Source organism: Achroia grisella, unplaced genomic scaffold (genome assembly GCF_030625045.1).
Source record: "Achroia grisella isolate CSIRO2021 unplaced genomic scaffold, CSIRO_AGI_Agris_v1 utg109, whole genome shotgun sequence".
Lineage (NCBI taxonomy): Eukaryota > Metazoa > Arthropoda > Insecta > Lepidoptera > Pyralidae > Achroia > Achroia grisella.
In genome coordinates, this window is record NW_026712573.1 from 4,314,464 (window position 1) to 4,333,003 (window position 18,540).

Below are 18,540 nucleotides of genomic sequence, written 5' to 3' on the forward strand. Positions count from 1 at the left end.
AGCTTTATAATATTAATATTGATTTTAGATAACAATGTATTAGTTACGAAGGATTACAAATAGTTTTTGTTCTAATTTATTGTAACAAATATTGTATGGTTCAAGAATATTACTTTCGTGTAAAACGACGATAAATTTGAAATGAAAATAAACCCGACAATGAATTGACATAAAAGATATTCAAACCTAACTCTTACTAACTTGTACAACCACACAATATGTATTTACATAAAAAAATGTTTTATTTTATTTTAATATTTTTATAACATTCAGTCGTACGTAAAGGTATGTAAAGGTTACGTTGGTCACACCACTACACAGTGTGCATTGATTCTGCATCCCTGAAAAAAAATAGCAACCGTTGATTTACGACTGATGAGGGTTGAAAGATCATAGAGGTTTCTATAGGGGTACAGGGTAGCGCAACTCGCAAGTAGCGCAGTGATTAATTTGTCCCATACGCCCTAATTGCGCAAATGAACATGTTGGTACTTGTTTTATTTTATGGTGTTAATGTTTTTTTAAACCTTAGGTTTCAAGCTTTCAAATGACATATAATTTCTATTTAAATGTTTTATCCTTTTATGTAGAACAATGTTTGAATATAGAGGTAGCGCTTGAGTCGATTTGGTTGCTCGCGAGTGTATACATATGTAGAGATAAAGTTTTCTTTTTAACCTACTCCAAAAAGAGGCTGCTTTCAATTCGACTGTAATTTTTTGTTATTTCAAAACTTTTTTATAGGTGGGCCGACTTTGATGATTAATTTTAGAGACAGTGCTCTGGAATAGCAACGCAGTAGTGGTATCACGGATCGTGATCTACGTAGTGCAGTACATGTATATAGGCGTTTTTGAAGATTGTTAAAAATTTTAAACATATAGATAGAAACCGACTCTGATCGGAGTTATGCCTCCTTTAGAAAACGCAATGTATTTTCTATTTAAATACATTTTGTAAAATACTTTGCACATCTCTGGCTGTCTGTTACAGTATTAATGACATACTTCTCTCTAGATCTCCTCTGTGCTATTCTGTAAATCCTTCTCAGCTCCAACAACGCCCTCATAATGACGACCAGCTGTTGCTCGAAATCGGAACTCTTCACGTCAATGGGGAGGCCCTTCTGCTTACAGATCTTGGTGTAGAGGCTCCAGATGGCTGAGCGGACATGACATAGTTCCACGTGCTTCCTGGCGGCGGTCTCCTTCAGACGGTTGAGGGCCAACTCCCATTTTATGACGCGGTTCCTGACTTTGTCATAACGCCACTGTGGAACAATAATGTCACCAGTTCAAGGGGATGTTGGATGTTAGATGCCTATTAATTACATCAAGGTGAATCTTCATCCCCATTCCCCAAAACCGGATTAACCATGATATGGCTTCTAGACAACGTAGCTCTCGGGGCCAAGGGGGCCAGTTTCGATTTAAAAACAAACATTTAAAAGTATAGCCATAGACACGATTAGCAGAATATTTTTAAACAAGGTTTTGAAAAGCTTTAGGTCAGTTTTGGTTACCATGAAATGTATCCTTTGTAACCCATTCTGAAGAACGGCTCACGTAATCCTGAAGTATATAAATTATGTTGCACATATGAGAGGAACATAGTACACCAGCACAACGGCCCAGAAGAGAGACTAAATGCGGAAAGTATTAGCTTTAGATACACGTTTTAATATAAAACCCACTACAGTTCTAGGCAGGGCAAAATCTTTTAAAAGATTGTAGAGATATTTCGCTGAAATACTCTTGAAATCACATAAAATTCGACCTTAAACCGAAAGCATTAATGTATATTGTGCATAATATGTATTTTTTGAGATTGGCCGTTTAATATTAAGCATCCTATTTGGTTGTTATTGATAAAATGTTCAGAATTGTATGTCGTAGGTTTAAATTAGTTATTTGTGGCACGTAAATAAAGTTGATACCTACTTTATTATCTTGGTAACAGGAATGGCATACAAGCCGACGTACTCTGGAATTTATTTCTAATCCATCCAATTGCGTTGTTTCGCAATGATTATACTATTGACATGCTATTGACAATGCTAGCAACATTTGACGCCTGACAGACACGATTTTAGCCTGAGAGCATCGCTGGGGGTTCGAAACTCGGCTCAGGCCGTCGTAATTTCGATCTCAATTTGAATTGGACGGAGGATCGATCGGAGGGGTAAGATGTGTTTGTAATGCCAGCGGGGGGAAAGGGGATTGTTAGTAATGTGGACTGATGACCCCATTACTAGCAATCTACCCTGTCAAGATGACTTCCACGCTGTTCCCCCTGGAAACCATCGTGATAAATTCATAGCAAATTTGTCACAATGGGCTAACTGACATGACCTTGTGCTCATTTTCTCATCCTCCACTGGTGCCCCGCCAGCGTATACCGTTAGCGCAGGCGGGTGCACCATTCCATTATCATCCATAAAAAAACCTGCTATCACACCATATAATACTAATACCACAGATAACATAATATTACATACAGATACCCCATCCCATACAAGAAAATGGTTCCTTCCTAACTCGGGCTATTCTTCGGGCTATTTTATTTCGCCACCGTAGCCGCTAGATGTCGCTAGATCTGAAGCAGTTCGGATTACTAGTGGGTGCTTAGTAACAAAGCATGAAAATAGATGGCAGTGAATTCAGTCTACATGACATCTGTTTTGCAAAGATATGTATATAATAGATATGTAGGTAACTGTATCGTGTACCTCATTAGGGACGATTCAAGATTCAATGTAAATGTGTAGGTATAATATCGTTAGCCGACACTCTGCAGATATGGCTTATGTGCCAATGTATATACCTATTGTGTTATGGTTTATTTTACATTCCATGCCTATTTTTTTTGATATGTTGTAACGCGTCTGCGCTATACGTATAGCCTGATTTTGATACGTTTATACTCGTACGTATCAAAATCGGGCTATACGATTTTTTATTTCAATCGTTATATGTATGAGACTGATTTTAGCTACAATTAATTTACTGGTATATACCTCATGTATTCTACGATGTACCCCTCTTTTACCTAATGAGAATTCCACTATATCTTATATATAAATTTTGTATCACAGTGTTAGTTGCCATATTTCTCCCACATTTTGATGAAATTTGATATGTATACTTCCCAGGTCTGAGGTAGGGTTGTTATCTATTTTTTATACCCCTAAGTCATAGGGGTGGCCTACCCCGAAAAAATATTTTTTTGTATTATGGACAATTTTTTATTTATTTATAATATTATATTGAAAATACATACACGCCTAAATTTTCACCCGTCTTTCACCAACCCCTATTTTTAATAGCGATATTCTTACAAATATTATAAATGCTAAAGTAACTCAGTCTGTCTGTTTGTCTCGCTTTCACGCCAAAACTACTGAACTGATTTAATTGAAATTTGGTAGACAGATAATGTAGACCCTGAGAAAGGCTACTTTTTAATGCGAAAAAGTATTGAAAGGGGAAATGAAAGGCTATATGAGGATATCGTAATTTTTAAAGTCAGATCTTGTAAGATTAAGTGAACAGGGTCGGTCTAGGTTTTTCATTATTAGAAATGTGTAACGGGGTAACACGTTATTTAGTGCGAAATTGTGTATATTACAATAAAATTTAACGAGAAAATATTATAATGATATCACTGGGACACTCATTGCCTTACTACTATATCGTCCGTTAGTCGCGAACTTTCTGGAAACACGAGAGGCGCTATCCTATTGGTCGGTCGGCGCGGTTACCGCGCGTAGATTAGATGAGGTACTTAGACGATAAAAAAACGGCGCCGCAGCGTAAGTACTTACTATACATACGTAGTATACATATGGGTATTACAAATGTTTTTATTACTAGTAATATTACTCTGTTATCTAAGCAAGTAATGTGTGCTTATTTTGAACTTGATAACATTCTGAATTACTCGTATATCTTTCAATATCTTTAGCGGTATAAACCAGGTTATGTACTACTACTAGTATTGTTAGTGAGGGATAAAGTTGATGAACAAAAATAAAACAATATTCGTATTAAAAATATATTCATCTAATATTTTTGGCATTATTTTTAAGTTTCATCCAAATATAAGGGGTCTGACATGGGGTGTTATGTACCTACATTAAAAAATACTTTTTGAAATGTATGAAAGAAACGTATTGTATGAAATTTTTGAAATGTGTGAAATGTATGCACCTACATTAAAAGATAATTTTTGAAATGTATGAAAGAAATGTATTGTATGAAATTTTTGAAATGTATGAAATGTAAGGACCTACATTAAAAGATAATTTTTGACATGTATGAAATGTATGAAAGAAATGTATGTACCTACATAAAAAGTTCATTTTTGAAATGTATGAAATGTATGAAAGAAATGTATGTACCTACATTAAAATATAATTTTTGAAATGTATGAGATGTATGAAAACAATGTATGTACCTACATAAAAAGTTCATTTTTGAAATGTATGAAATGTATGAAAGAAATGTATGTACCTACATTAAAAGATAATTTTTGACATGTATGAAATGTATGAAAGAAATGTATGTACCTACATTAAAAGATAATTTTTGACATGTATGAAATGTATGAAAGAAATGTATGTACCTACATTAAAATATAATTTTTGAAATGTATGAGATGTATGAAACAAATGTATGTGCCTACATAAAAAGTTCATTTTTGAAATGTATGAAATGTATGAAAGAAATGTATGTACATTAAAATATAATTTTTGAAATGTATGAGATGTATGAAAACAATGTATGTACCTACATAAAAAGTTCATTTTTGAAATGTATGAAATGTATGAAATAAATGTATGTACCTACATTAAAAGATATTTTTGACATGTATGAAATGTATGAAAGAAATGTATGTACCTACATTAAAAGATAATTTTTGACATGTATGAAATGTATGAAAGAAATGTTTGTACCTACATTAAAATATAATTTTTGAAATGTATGCACCGTACAATAACAATACACGTTAAACATCATACCACAGAGTCATACGCAAGTTAAAAACAAACTGCTATGATATTAATGAGAAAGGAAAATAAACTTTATGGTATTCGAGTTAGGGTCGATTTCTCTCTTTTTTTTAAAACTATTTTAATCTTACCAGTTGCCAGTATTCGAAGACAGCTACGATTCGTACTCGATATTTTAAATTATTATGTAATCGATTTTTCAGTACAAATGTAAATAACCAACGACAGTAATAATGTACTACTATATTCCGTTCTTTGAAACGGAATACTGCTATACTTAATACAAAATAATGAAAATTTACTGTTCACAACGACTCATTAAAAGCATCATCGAATAATGCGCTGTAATAAAATCCTGTTATCGATTATTAAAAAAAATCGATAATACATGTATTTATTTTTAATATGACAACACTTCATACATAAGTATTATTGGAAATAGTATTATTTGCTTGTTCGGCTATTTTTAATTTACTTAAACTTTTTTTATATGTTTAATTTACAATAATAATATATTAAGTGCTTATTATTGGAAAATATAAAAAAGACATTTAATTAGGCCGATACAAATGACAACAATGCCATCTATGAAAGCATTTTGAAAACATTGAGCCCCGTATTAGCACTGATTAAAGTGTAATTAAGTACTGGAAAATAACAAAATGAGTAAATATATGAAAATTACTTTTCTAAACGCATTATTTCATTTTAACATGTATATATATTTTTTTTAAAATGGATTAAACTATTTTGAAAACACAGTTTTGTTTTTTAAAACGTTTGCAAAACTATGAAGAATTCCATCGATACCAATCACGCCATCTATATGCAACTTTTAGCAATAATAATGGCTATTTCCTCATTGAGTGCCACTGCTAATACGAATAATATACGCGTAGTAAAGTGTGGTACGATGCTTGAGCAAACAATACACTGAGCAATGCCTTTTATGGGTATATGGCGACACACACACACACACACACTGCTCATATGTTGTTTGCGTCTATATTGTACACAATTACCAATGTGTCTGCCAAATGTATATGTATTCACTTTGCATCATTTTCGTCATATTAATTGTCGTAACTGTTCTATTACTGTACCTTGAGTGTGCCATTTAACGCAAATAAAAGTTTTATCAATAATATTATCTATGATTAATAATATTATTGATAAAACTGTTATTTGCGTTTCAAAATATAAATTTAAATATCTTTATTAATGTAGGTTTATTACAGACTCTTAGGATATTTCAAATCTACCGTCAGTTCGGAATGATATAAGATGATAATGAATGATGAAAAAATATCCTATCAGTAATATTTTTACAGCATTAAACCCAAAAAACCTTTAAACCCAACCAACACCAAACCCCAGCACTTGTCATTCCAGAGGAATTGCACTTGCGTTACCAGCTTTTTAACACGTTAAAGACCGCATGCCCACAGGTGGGTCACTCCGCAACGAAAGTAAATTTACAAATTGGGACCGGATGATCACCCGTGGGCACTTTAATTGAAACAAATCAAGGGGTTAAATAATGTCTACCTCAAATTATTGTACACTAAAATCAAATTAATGAAATAATATAAGTAATTAACAGAAAAAATGCGAGTCCCTATGTGAGAAATAAGATTTTTCAATGCGGTTATCAACGTGTTAAGGAAAGGGGTAAATTGGAGAAGAACGTCGGGCTGACTAAGGAGTAGTGGGGATTGTGAGTAATGTGGACTGATGATCCCATTGCTATCATGTAGCATGTCAGTTTGACCTCCACGCGCTTCCCTTTAGAAACCATCGTCATAAACTCCTGGTGAGTTTATCATTCATCGGGCGTTATTCATCATTTGTCGGGTTACTGACCTAACCTCAAACTCATTCTATCATCCTTCACTGGTGCTCGCCAGCGTATATATGCGCCCCGTTAGAGCAGGCTTGTAGTGCTTGATTTTTTTTAGTTTGTGATAATGGAATGGTGTCACCCACACCATTCCATTATCACAAACTAAAAAAAATCAAGCACGGTCAATACAACCAATATGTTTTAAACACAAGCACCACAAACAATATGTTTTAAAAGTATTACTCTCAGATTTGCCAGGGTGTTGTTTAAACCCATGATGAACAGTTTTTTCTCTTCAGTAAGAGAAGCAATCTCTTGTCGTGCATTCTCCAGCATTTCCAGATCTCGCTCTTGTCTTTCTGCCAGCGTGTTCTTAGCAGCAGCTGTTAATAAAAGTCTTTTATTATATTAGGTGTTACTTTGTACTGTTTTTAAGGAAATTGTATGGTAAACGAGCTGAGGCCACGTATATGTATACATCCTCATGTATATATTTGATGGTCGCGGGTTCGATTCCTCGCACGGCGCAAACATTTGTATTCATGAGTATGATTGTTTGTGTCGGTCTGGGTGTTTTCTAAATATAATATGTATGTATTTACGAAGAAAATATATACGTATTTATCAGTTATCTAATACTCATAACACAAGCTTTAGGTAGCTTAACTTGGGGCTAGTGGCTGTCCTGAGATTATTATTATTATTATTGTATGTACATATATGTATACATAAATATTACTACGGATGTCACGTTATTATTGACAGCTGGACAGCTGTGATACTACCGGTCGTTCCCATTGCGGGGCATTTTAGTCCTGCCTATGACTAATCTGACCTTACAATAGTGTTTCTCAAACTATTATATCTTTCTTGACTATACATTACATCAAGTCATCTATTTTAAATAATTAAAAAACTACTTATTATTTAATGTTTCAACACTCCCGTCTCTTCTTAAAAGGATAGTATTATCACAAATAACCTACAAATAGAGCAATTAATGTAATGTAATATAATGTAATAGAGCATTGACTCGCGAATCAGCTGTGTGTATGTTCAAGGTCGAGGTCAACGCCGCGAGCGTACGAAAACTATCGGCGCATGTAGTACACATTACGTCTTAAAATCTGTTAATATTATAAAACTGAAGAGTTTGTTTGTTTGGATGCGTTAATGTCAGGAACTACTGGTTCGAATTGATAAGTTATTTTTGTGTTGGATAGTCCATTTATCGATGAAAGCTTTAAGCCATATAACATTACGCTACGACCAATGGAAGCGAAGCAGCAGTGAAAAATGTTACAAAAACGGGGAAAAATATTCATATAAGGGCTTCCAAAGATAATCGCAAAGAAAAGATATTCATTAGTTTTTGCATTCTGTCAACGAGTAGTCTTTTACTACTCGTTGACAGATACACATAATACAGCAACATAATAAGACGGACGTTTTAATTATTACATATTAGATAGACTAGTGGCTCGGCCAAACTTCGCTCGGGTGCTCATATATCCTATATATACACATATGTACGAGTGTGTCCTATGTCAGTTGGAGAATTTGCTTCTTTTTATCATAAAATTTCTGTTTATCATAACTCATCATGAATTCAATAGAAGATTACACAGTATAGATAGTGAATAATGTTTACAGACACGTCATTGGTTACAATATTGTAAATATTACGCTACATAATATTTATGTCATACTTACATACTTTTTGGTTACAACAAAAAAGTATGTAAATATTATTTAAAAATAAAAAAATTAGAAATCAATAGCTTATCATTTATGCAATAAAAATGGAGGATGTTCGTGCAATATACGGTTCTTCTGTTTTTTTTTCCTTTTATTTGTTTCACAGTTTTTTCTTTTTATTATATACGTATATACTTAGATTTATTTTAATTCTTAGGCTCCCGCTTCGATTTGTTACAAGGGACTACGATACTGGGGATACGATTCTTCTGTTTGGAGTCAGTTGATTTGGCTGATTACTCTTACCTAACGCCTCATATCTGTTCAAAACATCGAGGGGCTGCTTGAATTCGGCATAGTTGTGCACAACCGCCATCAAGTAGTCCTGAAATTAAAAAGTTACTAGCAGCCTAGGATCCAGAGACGGAGGTCTTAATGGTTCCACACTTTGTCGACCCCCCCACCCTTTCCCCGACAACTCAATGAGTCACGTTATTTATGGTCTCTCATAAGGACAGTACAATGTTGCCTATATTAAAATAATTAGCATCGTAAAAAGGTATAAAAATAATATAAAATCTTGTATATAAATATTGTTTGATTTGGCTCTTTGACCTACAAGGCCTGTGCCTGTATTTGTAATATGTTTGTCTACACTCGGCATACGTCCGGTGTGTATGTGAAAAATTGAGTTTCATAAAATAACAAATTCTATATGAAAATTTTTACACCTTTGTTACCTGTTACCTACCAAAGGAACCACGAACCAGGTTTCATGTGTGATCGTTCTTACCTGTGTTGGGAACACACATACAAGATCTTTCATATTTACTAATATGACGAATGTCTGGCCGTCGTGAGCTCTTGGGCTATAGGTTACAAATCTCGTACTTGTACGTTTGGTATGACTCAATAATTGAAAAGATCCTTGTCAATAAAATCAAGTGCTAAGTAAAATAAAAAATCTTCTACTAGGAGATAACTAGATTTTTGAGTAACTTCATACGAGATTTTAAGGTTTGGATCACCCTTGGATCGTGCTAACTTCTGTTACAGTTTCTCACATACCTCGTATATAGTGTAATCCTTGACTTGCTTCTCCATTAATTGCCTCACTTCCTCCATTTCTGCGACCCTCTGTCGCATGGCCTCCGTCTCGTGCGTCTTCCGTTCCAATACCTCCGTGTCTGCCACCATCTTGCGTTCAGCTCGGTCACGCTTCTCCTGGTTCTCCCTGATGAACTATAAAAAGCCATGGGACTTAGTCCTCCATAAACTACGTCACGTATTAAGGGTAGGTTTGGTGTTATAAATATGGTAATATTATTAAGTATTTTAATTGTAAATTAATTCTAGATGTAAAATTGTTAAATTTATGACGTCACATTAGAAACGAGTTAGTTTAGTATTTAGTTAGTTATTTCTATTAATTATAATCACGTCCCCGCTCCCGACACGTTACTATAAAACCTCACCTTATTGAAACTAATGAAGGACTCCTTGAGGAGCATTTCCTTTGTGCGCAGGTCCTGCCACTTGGCGTCCATCGCTGCTCTGTTCTTCTTTTCCTCCTCTCGTTTGATGGCTAGTTTCTCGTCAGCCTCCATTAGATCTCGACGAGCCTGCTCCATCAGTACTTGTGGTGTTGGCCGTGCCACGTCCCATACTGGATATTTTCTGAGGGTTAAGAGAGACCTTATTTGCACAACAAACAAACTAAAATCATTACAATTATTTCTTACAGGCGCCATTTTATTATCTCAAGGTAAGCTTGAACATATGATGACTATATTACAAATTAGCTGACCCGCGGAACTTCGTCTGCATCACACTTATTTGACATTTGTCATTATTACATTTTCCAATTACACTACAATTACAATCAACAACAATTAGGTGTTGATTAGTGAAATGTTGTTTAATGAAACAGACTTCCGCAAAATGCGAAAATCCATTTCACTTTCAGCAGGTGTGAGACCACAAATATTCGGCGAGAGGATCGCGGTTTGGTCGCAGAGGAGTCAACACTAGGCTTCCGTACTGTGCCCGAACTCTATTCATCGCCTGATGATGCTTTGTTCAGAGGTGACACACGTGTCGCGATATGTACAGTCAATAACGTTAGGAATTGGATCGCCTTTAGAGAAGGTCGTAACGGTAGTCAAGTTTCCACACCGAATATTTGTGGTCTCACACATGCTAATTGTAGCGGAATTAAACAAAATAATATAAATCCCTAAAGTAGTAATTATTATTCTAATTAGGTATTATTTTGTGGTGTTGTATGGTCGCCGAACAGTCAACACTAGGCTTCCAAGCCATATCCGAGCTCTATTCATTGGTTGATGATGCCTCGTTTAGAGGCGAAACCCGTGTTGCAATATGAGTGTAGGTTCAATGAAGGTTGGAGTTTGATTACCAATGCTGATAGTTCTAATTTACCACTCACAAGTTCTAATAGCGGTGGTTATGTTTTCTCACTGAATATTGATCTGTGGTAGGATCCAGGAGGACTGTGTAGGAGTCGAGCTCATGTATCATTGCTAGCAAAGGGCATTACTCATCATTACTAACAATTCCCTCATCCCAACCACAATGGTTGCAAACGGGGTAATCATAAAAGTAGACCTGACATAAAACATCTAGTGTCCATTAGGTAAAGCTAGTTAGCAATATGAAAATGATGCTTACTTCACCATACTGGCACTTTCCATAAGAGATTTGTAATACTCCTCAGCAGAATCAACTGGTGGCCCATGAGGAATGGCAATAGGTGCTAGATCCTTCGTAACTTTCTTCATTCTCAACAATAATCTTGAAATATTTCCAGACTATTTGACGACGCGATTGAAAGATAAAACACAAACTGTTGTCGTTGCTAAGCAACAGCATTTTTTTTTTTTCGTTGATATTTTATCATCTGTATTTTTTATTAATGTAAATGTATTACATAGTCTATGTGTAATCAGAGGTATGATGTTTTATGTTTGAATGGTTGGCATCTACAGTGGTCAAGTCACCACTCTCTGGAATTCCACAAAGTAGAAGATACGTACTTATGTGCCTCATCTCTATTTCGTCAGTAGTGTGAATTAAATATGTTATTTGCTGACATAGAAGACTTACGACTTAATGAGTATAGCTTTTAAATTCGTGATATTCATTGGACACCTGTGCGATATCTAATGTGTATTTGAGAACTAATCGCCTGGAGTCTGGAGCTTACCTTCACACCCGGCCATCATTTTAAGGAGTGTGATCTATGTAAATAGAGAGAGCACACTTCTTAAGATTGTTAATGTAGGATTCTAATGGTAAAATAATTTTTCTATAGTTGATGCATGCAACATGTTATTATTATTAACAGTTGCCTTCATTTTTTTTGGATGACAGCTGAATTATTTAACTTAATAGACCTACCATCAAGTTCTACAATAATAGTGATACGTAAATGTACAACATACCCATTACAATATATATTACCTAATGAACTCGAAGTTTAATACACATATATTTTTAAGTATAGGAGTCAACAAAGTATCAGTGCTATAATTAATCTGTAGCTTTATGCCGAGTTAGTAGCCTGTTCACTTTTGCGGGACATAAACTACCTCTACCTACCTCCATTTTTATTTTTGTACATTTATTTTTTCTGTACCTCAATTATGCTATGTGTTTATATCTAGTAAATAAACAATTTATTATTCCATCTATTGAGTGACCCAATTGCTAGCACTGTTACCATGTCAGGTCGATCTCCACGCGGTTCCCTCTAGAAACAATCGTGGACAATCCCTGTAGAATTTGGCACGAATGCCCCGCCAGCATAAATTGTTAGCGCTGGTGGATGCCATCATTTCATTACAATCCATTTAAAATAAGATTGTTTCAAAATACATATTGCTAAGGGGCATAAGCACCACAGATAAAATAAGCGAACTTAGCACAAAACATAAGTCATTCGTTCAAGTCACTCATTCGAACCAGATCTCGAGTCACAATATTGATGTAGTGTATTAATAGTCTAAGGTATTCCCAGGCCGCCCCCGCATGGTACGCACTGTGCTCGGCCTCACAGCGGCGGAGACTGCAGGTCCAACAGAACGCCGCCCTCCGTCTGTGCACAAATGCCGGACGGTACGTCCGTAATGACGTGATCGCCCGCGACCTCAAGGTCCCATCGGTGGAGCAGTTCGTCGTCCGGTTGACGCGCGCGATTTTCTCGCGCGCGGACAGCGGGCGCGAAGCGCGCCTGCGCGACCTCGCCCCTCTCCACGCGCGCCCACAGGACGCAACTCGCGCGCTCCCGCGCGACCTTCTCTCCACCGAGTGGATTGATCACGTCATTTACGTGACGTGGCGGCATTAAGCCGGCTCGGCGAGCGACTTATAGAGTCTTCTTACACGACTCCCTCAGCCGGCTGCTGGGAAGCAGCCGGCTTCCGGCCGGCCGGTAAACGAACGACGCTGGGGTGGCATACCCCAGCAGTATGCCCGGGTAAAGAGCGTAAGCTCGGGGCCCGTACCCAGCGGTCCATAAAAGGATCAGCGGACGACCCGATAATAATAATAAGGGGGGGGAAGGGGATTGTTAGTAATGTGGATTGATAACCCCATTGCTAGCAATGTATCATGTCAGGTCGACCTCCACGCGGTTCCCCCTGGAAACCATAGTGATAAATTCCTGGTGAATTTGTCACGATGGGCTAACTGACCTGATCTCATGCTCATCTTATCATCCTCCACTGGTGCCCTGCCAGCGTAAACCGTTAGCGCAGGCGGGTGCACCATTCCATTATCATCCACAAAAAAAAAAAAAATAATAAGGTATTCCCAGTTAAATTCCATAGACATTCAGTGATACCATCTTCACTGATTCACATCTCCGAAATCTGGGAGAATTTTGTGGCGATGAGACAAGTTTTTTCATGTCCATTTCTCGGAAAAATCTCCATGTATCGGAAAAAAATGCAACTAAGGTTTTTTGTAAAACCCACTTAAAGGTATAATAATACAAGTCTTGGGAGACTTACTAACATTGGGTTGGAAAAAAGAAATAAAAGAAGCACATTTTAAGTTTAAGTGTTATTGTACAATTTATTTTAGGAAGATTAATGGTACATTTTTACATGTAATTGAACATATCGAATTGTCTTATGCCAATCTTCATCAATAATGAACTATAAACTATAACCCGGAGACAAATTTGACATTATCCGAGTTACCAGGTTTTAGTTATTTTTAAATAAAGTTGTGGGACTATCAGAAATTAATAATATTACCCATTTTTATTAGTTACTCGGAAATAATGTGTAGGTGTTTGTTTAAAATGTATTATCACAAAATTAATAAAGTATAGGTATTAATAAATATTAGGTTTTTGTATATATATTTTTATTTTTCACTAAAATAAATACTTACTGCCTTTTTTATAAAACAAATTACCTTTATATGGTGTCATATATCTAATTTTAAATATTTATTAATATAAATTGGCGATTTTCCCCCAAAATTAGCGTCGATTAATTATTAATACTTAGTGTTTTCTGCAAAACATGAATTTTCGGGCTGAATTTAGGGGAGAGCACATCGGACATCTGGCAACACTTAATGAAACCTATCTATTTTGTCAATGGTCTAAACTTAATAATACTTCAGGTAGTATATTCTTTGCTTCAGTCCTCTTGAGTAGTATACTTCCTTGCTTCAGTCCAATTATACCCAATCATAGAACAGTATCGTTACTTCAAATAATTTCATTAGCCAGCTATTTGAACGATTAGAACTGCCAAAAGCGCAACTGATTAGAAATTTATTAGTGATATTAAATATATAAATTGTGAATCCATTTAATACTAATAATTAAAGTAGAAAAAAATAGTGCAAGAAAATTATAGTGATCTCTGAAAACTTCAGGTATGTAAAGATCATTTTCTCTCGTTATTGGGTGCTGACTATCTGAGGCAAGAGTCATCAACTCTCAACAACACAGAACTCACAAACTAGCTACATGGTGTAATTTCTTGTGAATTTGCCACGATGGAAGATGATAAATGAATATGATCTCATATTCATCTTATCATCTTCCATTGGTACCCTGCCAGCGTAAACTGTTAAGGAAGGCGCATGAACCAAATGATTACGATCCATAAAATAAAAACAAAATATATTTTGATCTATCATAATAAATACAAATTTGATAAAATAAAACCAATAGAATGTAAACTATGAAACAGTACAGTTTAAGTTTAAACAGCAGATTAATTAATTTCATGATACAGGCAGGAAGCAGTCTAAATACCTACTATAGGTTAAACTGTATTTAGCAGTATGTCTCACCTGTTAACTGCAAATTCATCTACTTTTTTGTCTGTCTTCATGGTACAATTTGTCTTCATAATAGTTAGTAATGACTCCATAATTTAATGTTAATAATAATAATAGCCTTTATTACTGATAACTTTCAAGTTTACAAATTTTCCTAATTATACATTTTGCATATAAATGTGTTCGAATTAGTTTATATTTAATGAATTGGTTTGATTGTTAACAGTTTGTCATAATGTGATATAGTCCTCCAAGTGTCTCCATAGAATACAATCCTTTGCTCTTTGAATCTGAACTTTTTCATACTGCCTTCCTAATATTGCTTTCTCATCTTTTAATTTGCCTGCGTCTGCTTCTTATGTATCCTCTTGGGTACCACTCTGTAATGTTTTTTGTCTATTTATGTATTTTTTCTCTGATCACATGGCCTGTCCACCTCCATTTCATAGGCTTAACAGTGGTTTCAACATTTTTAAATATTGTTTTTTTCTGTGTTGTTGTTAGATTGATTTTGTCTCTTATTTTAACACCAATAACACTTCTTTCTATTAAGTTTTCACATACTCTTAGTCTCTGCATATGTTTTTCTGTAGTACTCCAAGTTTGGCACCCATATGTTTAACAGGGTGGGATACATGTTGAAAACTTTTGTTCTTTCAAAGGTATACCTTTATTTTTCATCACTTTGCTTAATGACCAGTACCCTTTCCATGAGTTTGTGACTCATCTTTATATTTCTTTCTGCATGATATCTTCTGTTATTATTATTTGCCCTAGATATATATATATATATTCCTGTATGTATTCTAGTAGTTGTTTGTTGATAAATATTTGTACTTTTTCTGTGTTAGTCATCATTTTTGTTTTTTTAGGATAGAATGTAATGTTAATTGTAATGAAATATAGAAAACCATTGTCAAGTACAAAAATTTAAACTCAATTGCAAATGGGAACACAAAGATAAGACAATCATTCAGTTATATCAAAACAAAGGATTACATATTTTATTTCTTTGCAGTGGATAACCTGAAACATTCTAATTAAGTTTAATAACAATAAAATATATAAAAATCTGAATATAACGAAGCACCTTTAATTTAGACAATACATGATGGGTAAAGAATTTGCATGTATTTTTTTATTTTTTGGAATTATATAAACTAGGTGGAGGGCGTCGATATTCACAACACAGTTTTATACTTCTGTGAATATTATTGTTTCTTCAGTAAATTAGTACACATGTTTTCTGTATTAAGTAAATAAATAAATATATATATATATATAGGTATTTATTAGGTGCACCCTCGGTTTCACCTGCTTGAAATTTGTTATTCTGTTGTATAAGCTATATTACTCTAAACTTTTTGTGTGAAACAGTAACAAACATCCATACTAACAAACTTTATAATATTAGTAAGATAATTATTGACACATGCAATTTTTTTTAATTATCAGTGCATAACATGAACAATATTCTATTCTAAGAAAGCAGATGTACCTACTGAGGTAGACTTTGTATAAAGTCGTCTGTATCATTACTTGTCTCATTTATTTCAGCTGCCGAGTATTTTATTTTGTAATCTGACATACTAGTACTCAGGAATGGCATGTTGTCACAATGGGTACTTGGAGCCATCACATGATGACGTAATATATTTTGAACTTGTGATCCTCGACTCTTGTTCGTCATAGCGTAATTTAGACGGATGAAGAATACAATACTAAAATAATTTTACAATCGGAACCAGTACTCTCTGTATAACGTGTTCAACGACACAAACTCTTTCAACTTTACAATATTAGTTTTTTTTTATGTCACTGTGGTGGCAATTAAGCGGTAACCTTAATCTGTTGGTAAACGGTTACCGTAGCCTATATATACCTAAAACACCAGACATTATTGACAACCCTAGTAGTTTTAGTATTTGCGGAACTGAACACTGCATAGATCTACAGATATAATTATTTATATTTTATCAATTATAGTAAGGTAACTCGTGTGATTCGTATTGTTTTTCTATTATGAAGAGTAATGACCAGTAATGACTAATGAATAATACCAGGAATGAAGTCTTCTTCATAACAGAAAAACAATCAGTGTTGCTAACAACTAGGACAGAATATGCTAACATTGTCAAGGTCAAATGAAACGTCAATCACTTTACTCATTCAAATCCTACTTTCTCTCTTTGTAAATATGTTTCCTTCTCCTACATTATATTACTTGTGAGATTTTGTCTAATATGCTGCTTTTTTGTGTCTATGTATAATATTTGATAATGTATATTTATTTAACATATATTATATATATATTGAAGTTTATGTATTATATACTGGTACTTCATTTCTTAAAACCATTCATGTTGGCTGATATCTATTGACATAAGTTTATATAATTTTATATTTCCACTCATGCACCACTATTATATAGGCTCTATTTTTTTGTAAATACTCTCTTTCCAATGGGTGTCTGGAAGAGATTGTATTAGCGATAGGACCGCTTTTGGTACTTAATTTTATTTGGTTGGTGCAATAAAGTGACATAAATAAAAAAAATCGGATCGTTTATTTCATAGTTAAATTTATATTAAATGAATTATAAAAATATGCTATATTCTAAACAACAAGTAAATATGCTAAACAACTTAAAAATATCCAAAATATAGCATAAAATAACCTAAATTGGCAACACTGAAAGCAAATTCAAATGTAGAAAATATGGACTACATAGTACATAGACCGATTATTACTCATTCGCGAGATTAAAGAGCATAGTAATGAAGTACCGAAGTGTCTAGAAGAGATCTTATAAGGCCTCTATTATTCAAGACTTTATATAAATTTATTTCTAACACTGTGAAGAAATTGTGATTGTTTTTAAGTCTTTGTTTTGAATAAGTTCGTGAGAACAAAAACATTTGAGATTTATTATGAGTCAGGGTTGCCAACCTTAAAATATATAGCCTCATACGAATAAATAAAAAAAATCCATACATTGGTTCAATTCGTCTCTCTAACCTGGTACATCATAGTATTATGACCATGTTTCGACTTTCGTACTTTCCAAAATTATTAGTGACTGTTTTAAGGTTGGTTCTCCGTCAGTAACATAATTATTAACAGCGGTACCATAAGATATTTTGACCTATGATTGTCATAGGGGCCGTTCAAGTATTACGTAAGCACCATAGGGGGGCGGGGGGTCTTTTCTTTGCTTATTTTGGATGACATGGGGGTGGGGGAGTCTGTATGATGATTACGTCATCGGTCGTAATTTACTTTTTTACACGAATGGCAACCCTCACATTGTCTTTGTTAAAAAAACAATACATTAATTGAGAAATGTTTACGTAAGCATGGGGGGAGGGTAAGAGCTTTTCTTACTTTTACCTAGAGAACCAAAACTTACTGACAACGGGGGATGAGGGGTAAATAATTGTGATAAATCTGCTTACGTAATACTTGAACAGCCCCCTAGGTCAAAAAAAAATTATGTACGAGGTTAGATAGTGAAACTGGCCAAACATACGACATTTTACCCGATCTTTTATTTTTCATACGAGTCAGATTTTAGGTTGGCAACTTTATGAGCTAAACTCTTGTCAGTAGTTGTTAGACAGACGAGATTGCTTCATAACAATAACATACTGATAAGTTTGTA

The 18,540-nt window shown here is 34.5% G+C and overlaps 1 protein-coding gene across 2 annotated transcripts; it reads right to left on the bottom strand.

Moving 5' to 3' along the window:
- Window positions 1–279: 279 nt before the first annotated feature.
- LOC131847668 (coiled-coil domain-containing protein 42 homolog) lies at window positions 280–12,712 on the bottom strand. 2 transcript variants are annotated; one of them, XM_059197302.1, is made up of 7 exons: window positions 12,614–12,712; window positions 10,028–10,229; window positions 9,621–9,794; window positions 8,859–8,937; window positions 7,098–7,237; window positions 1,008–1,270; window positions 280–341 (listed from the first exon to the last, which is right to left on the bottom strand). In XM_059197302.1, the coding sequence occupies exons 2-7, from the start codon at window positions 10,181–10,183 to the stop codon at window positions 314–316; spliced, it is 840 nt and encodes a 279-aa protein (XP_059053285.1). In that variant the 5' UTR covers window positions 10,184–10,229; window positions 12,614–12,712; the 3' UTR covers window positions 280–313. The 2 variants fall into 2 exon arrangements, with proteins under 2 accessions (XP_059053285.1, XP_059053277.1); XM_059197294.1 differs by lacking the exon at window positions 12,614–12,712 and adding an exon at window positions 11,244–11,400.
- Window positions 12,713–18,540: the final 5,828 nt, after the last annotated feature.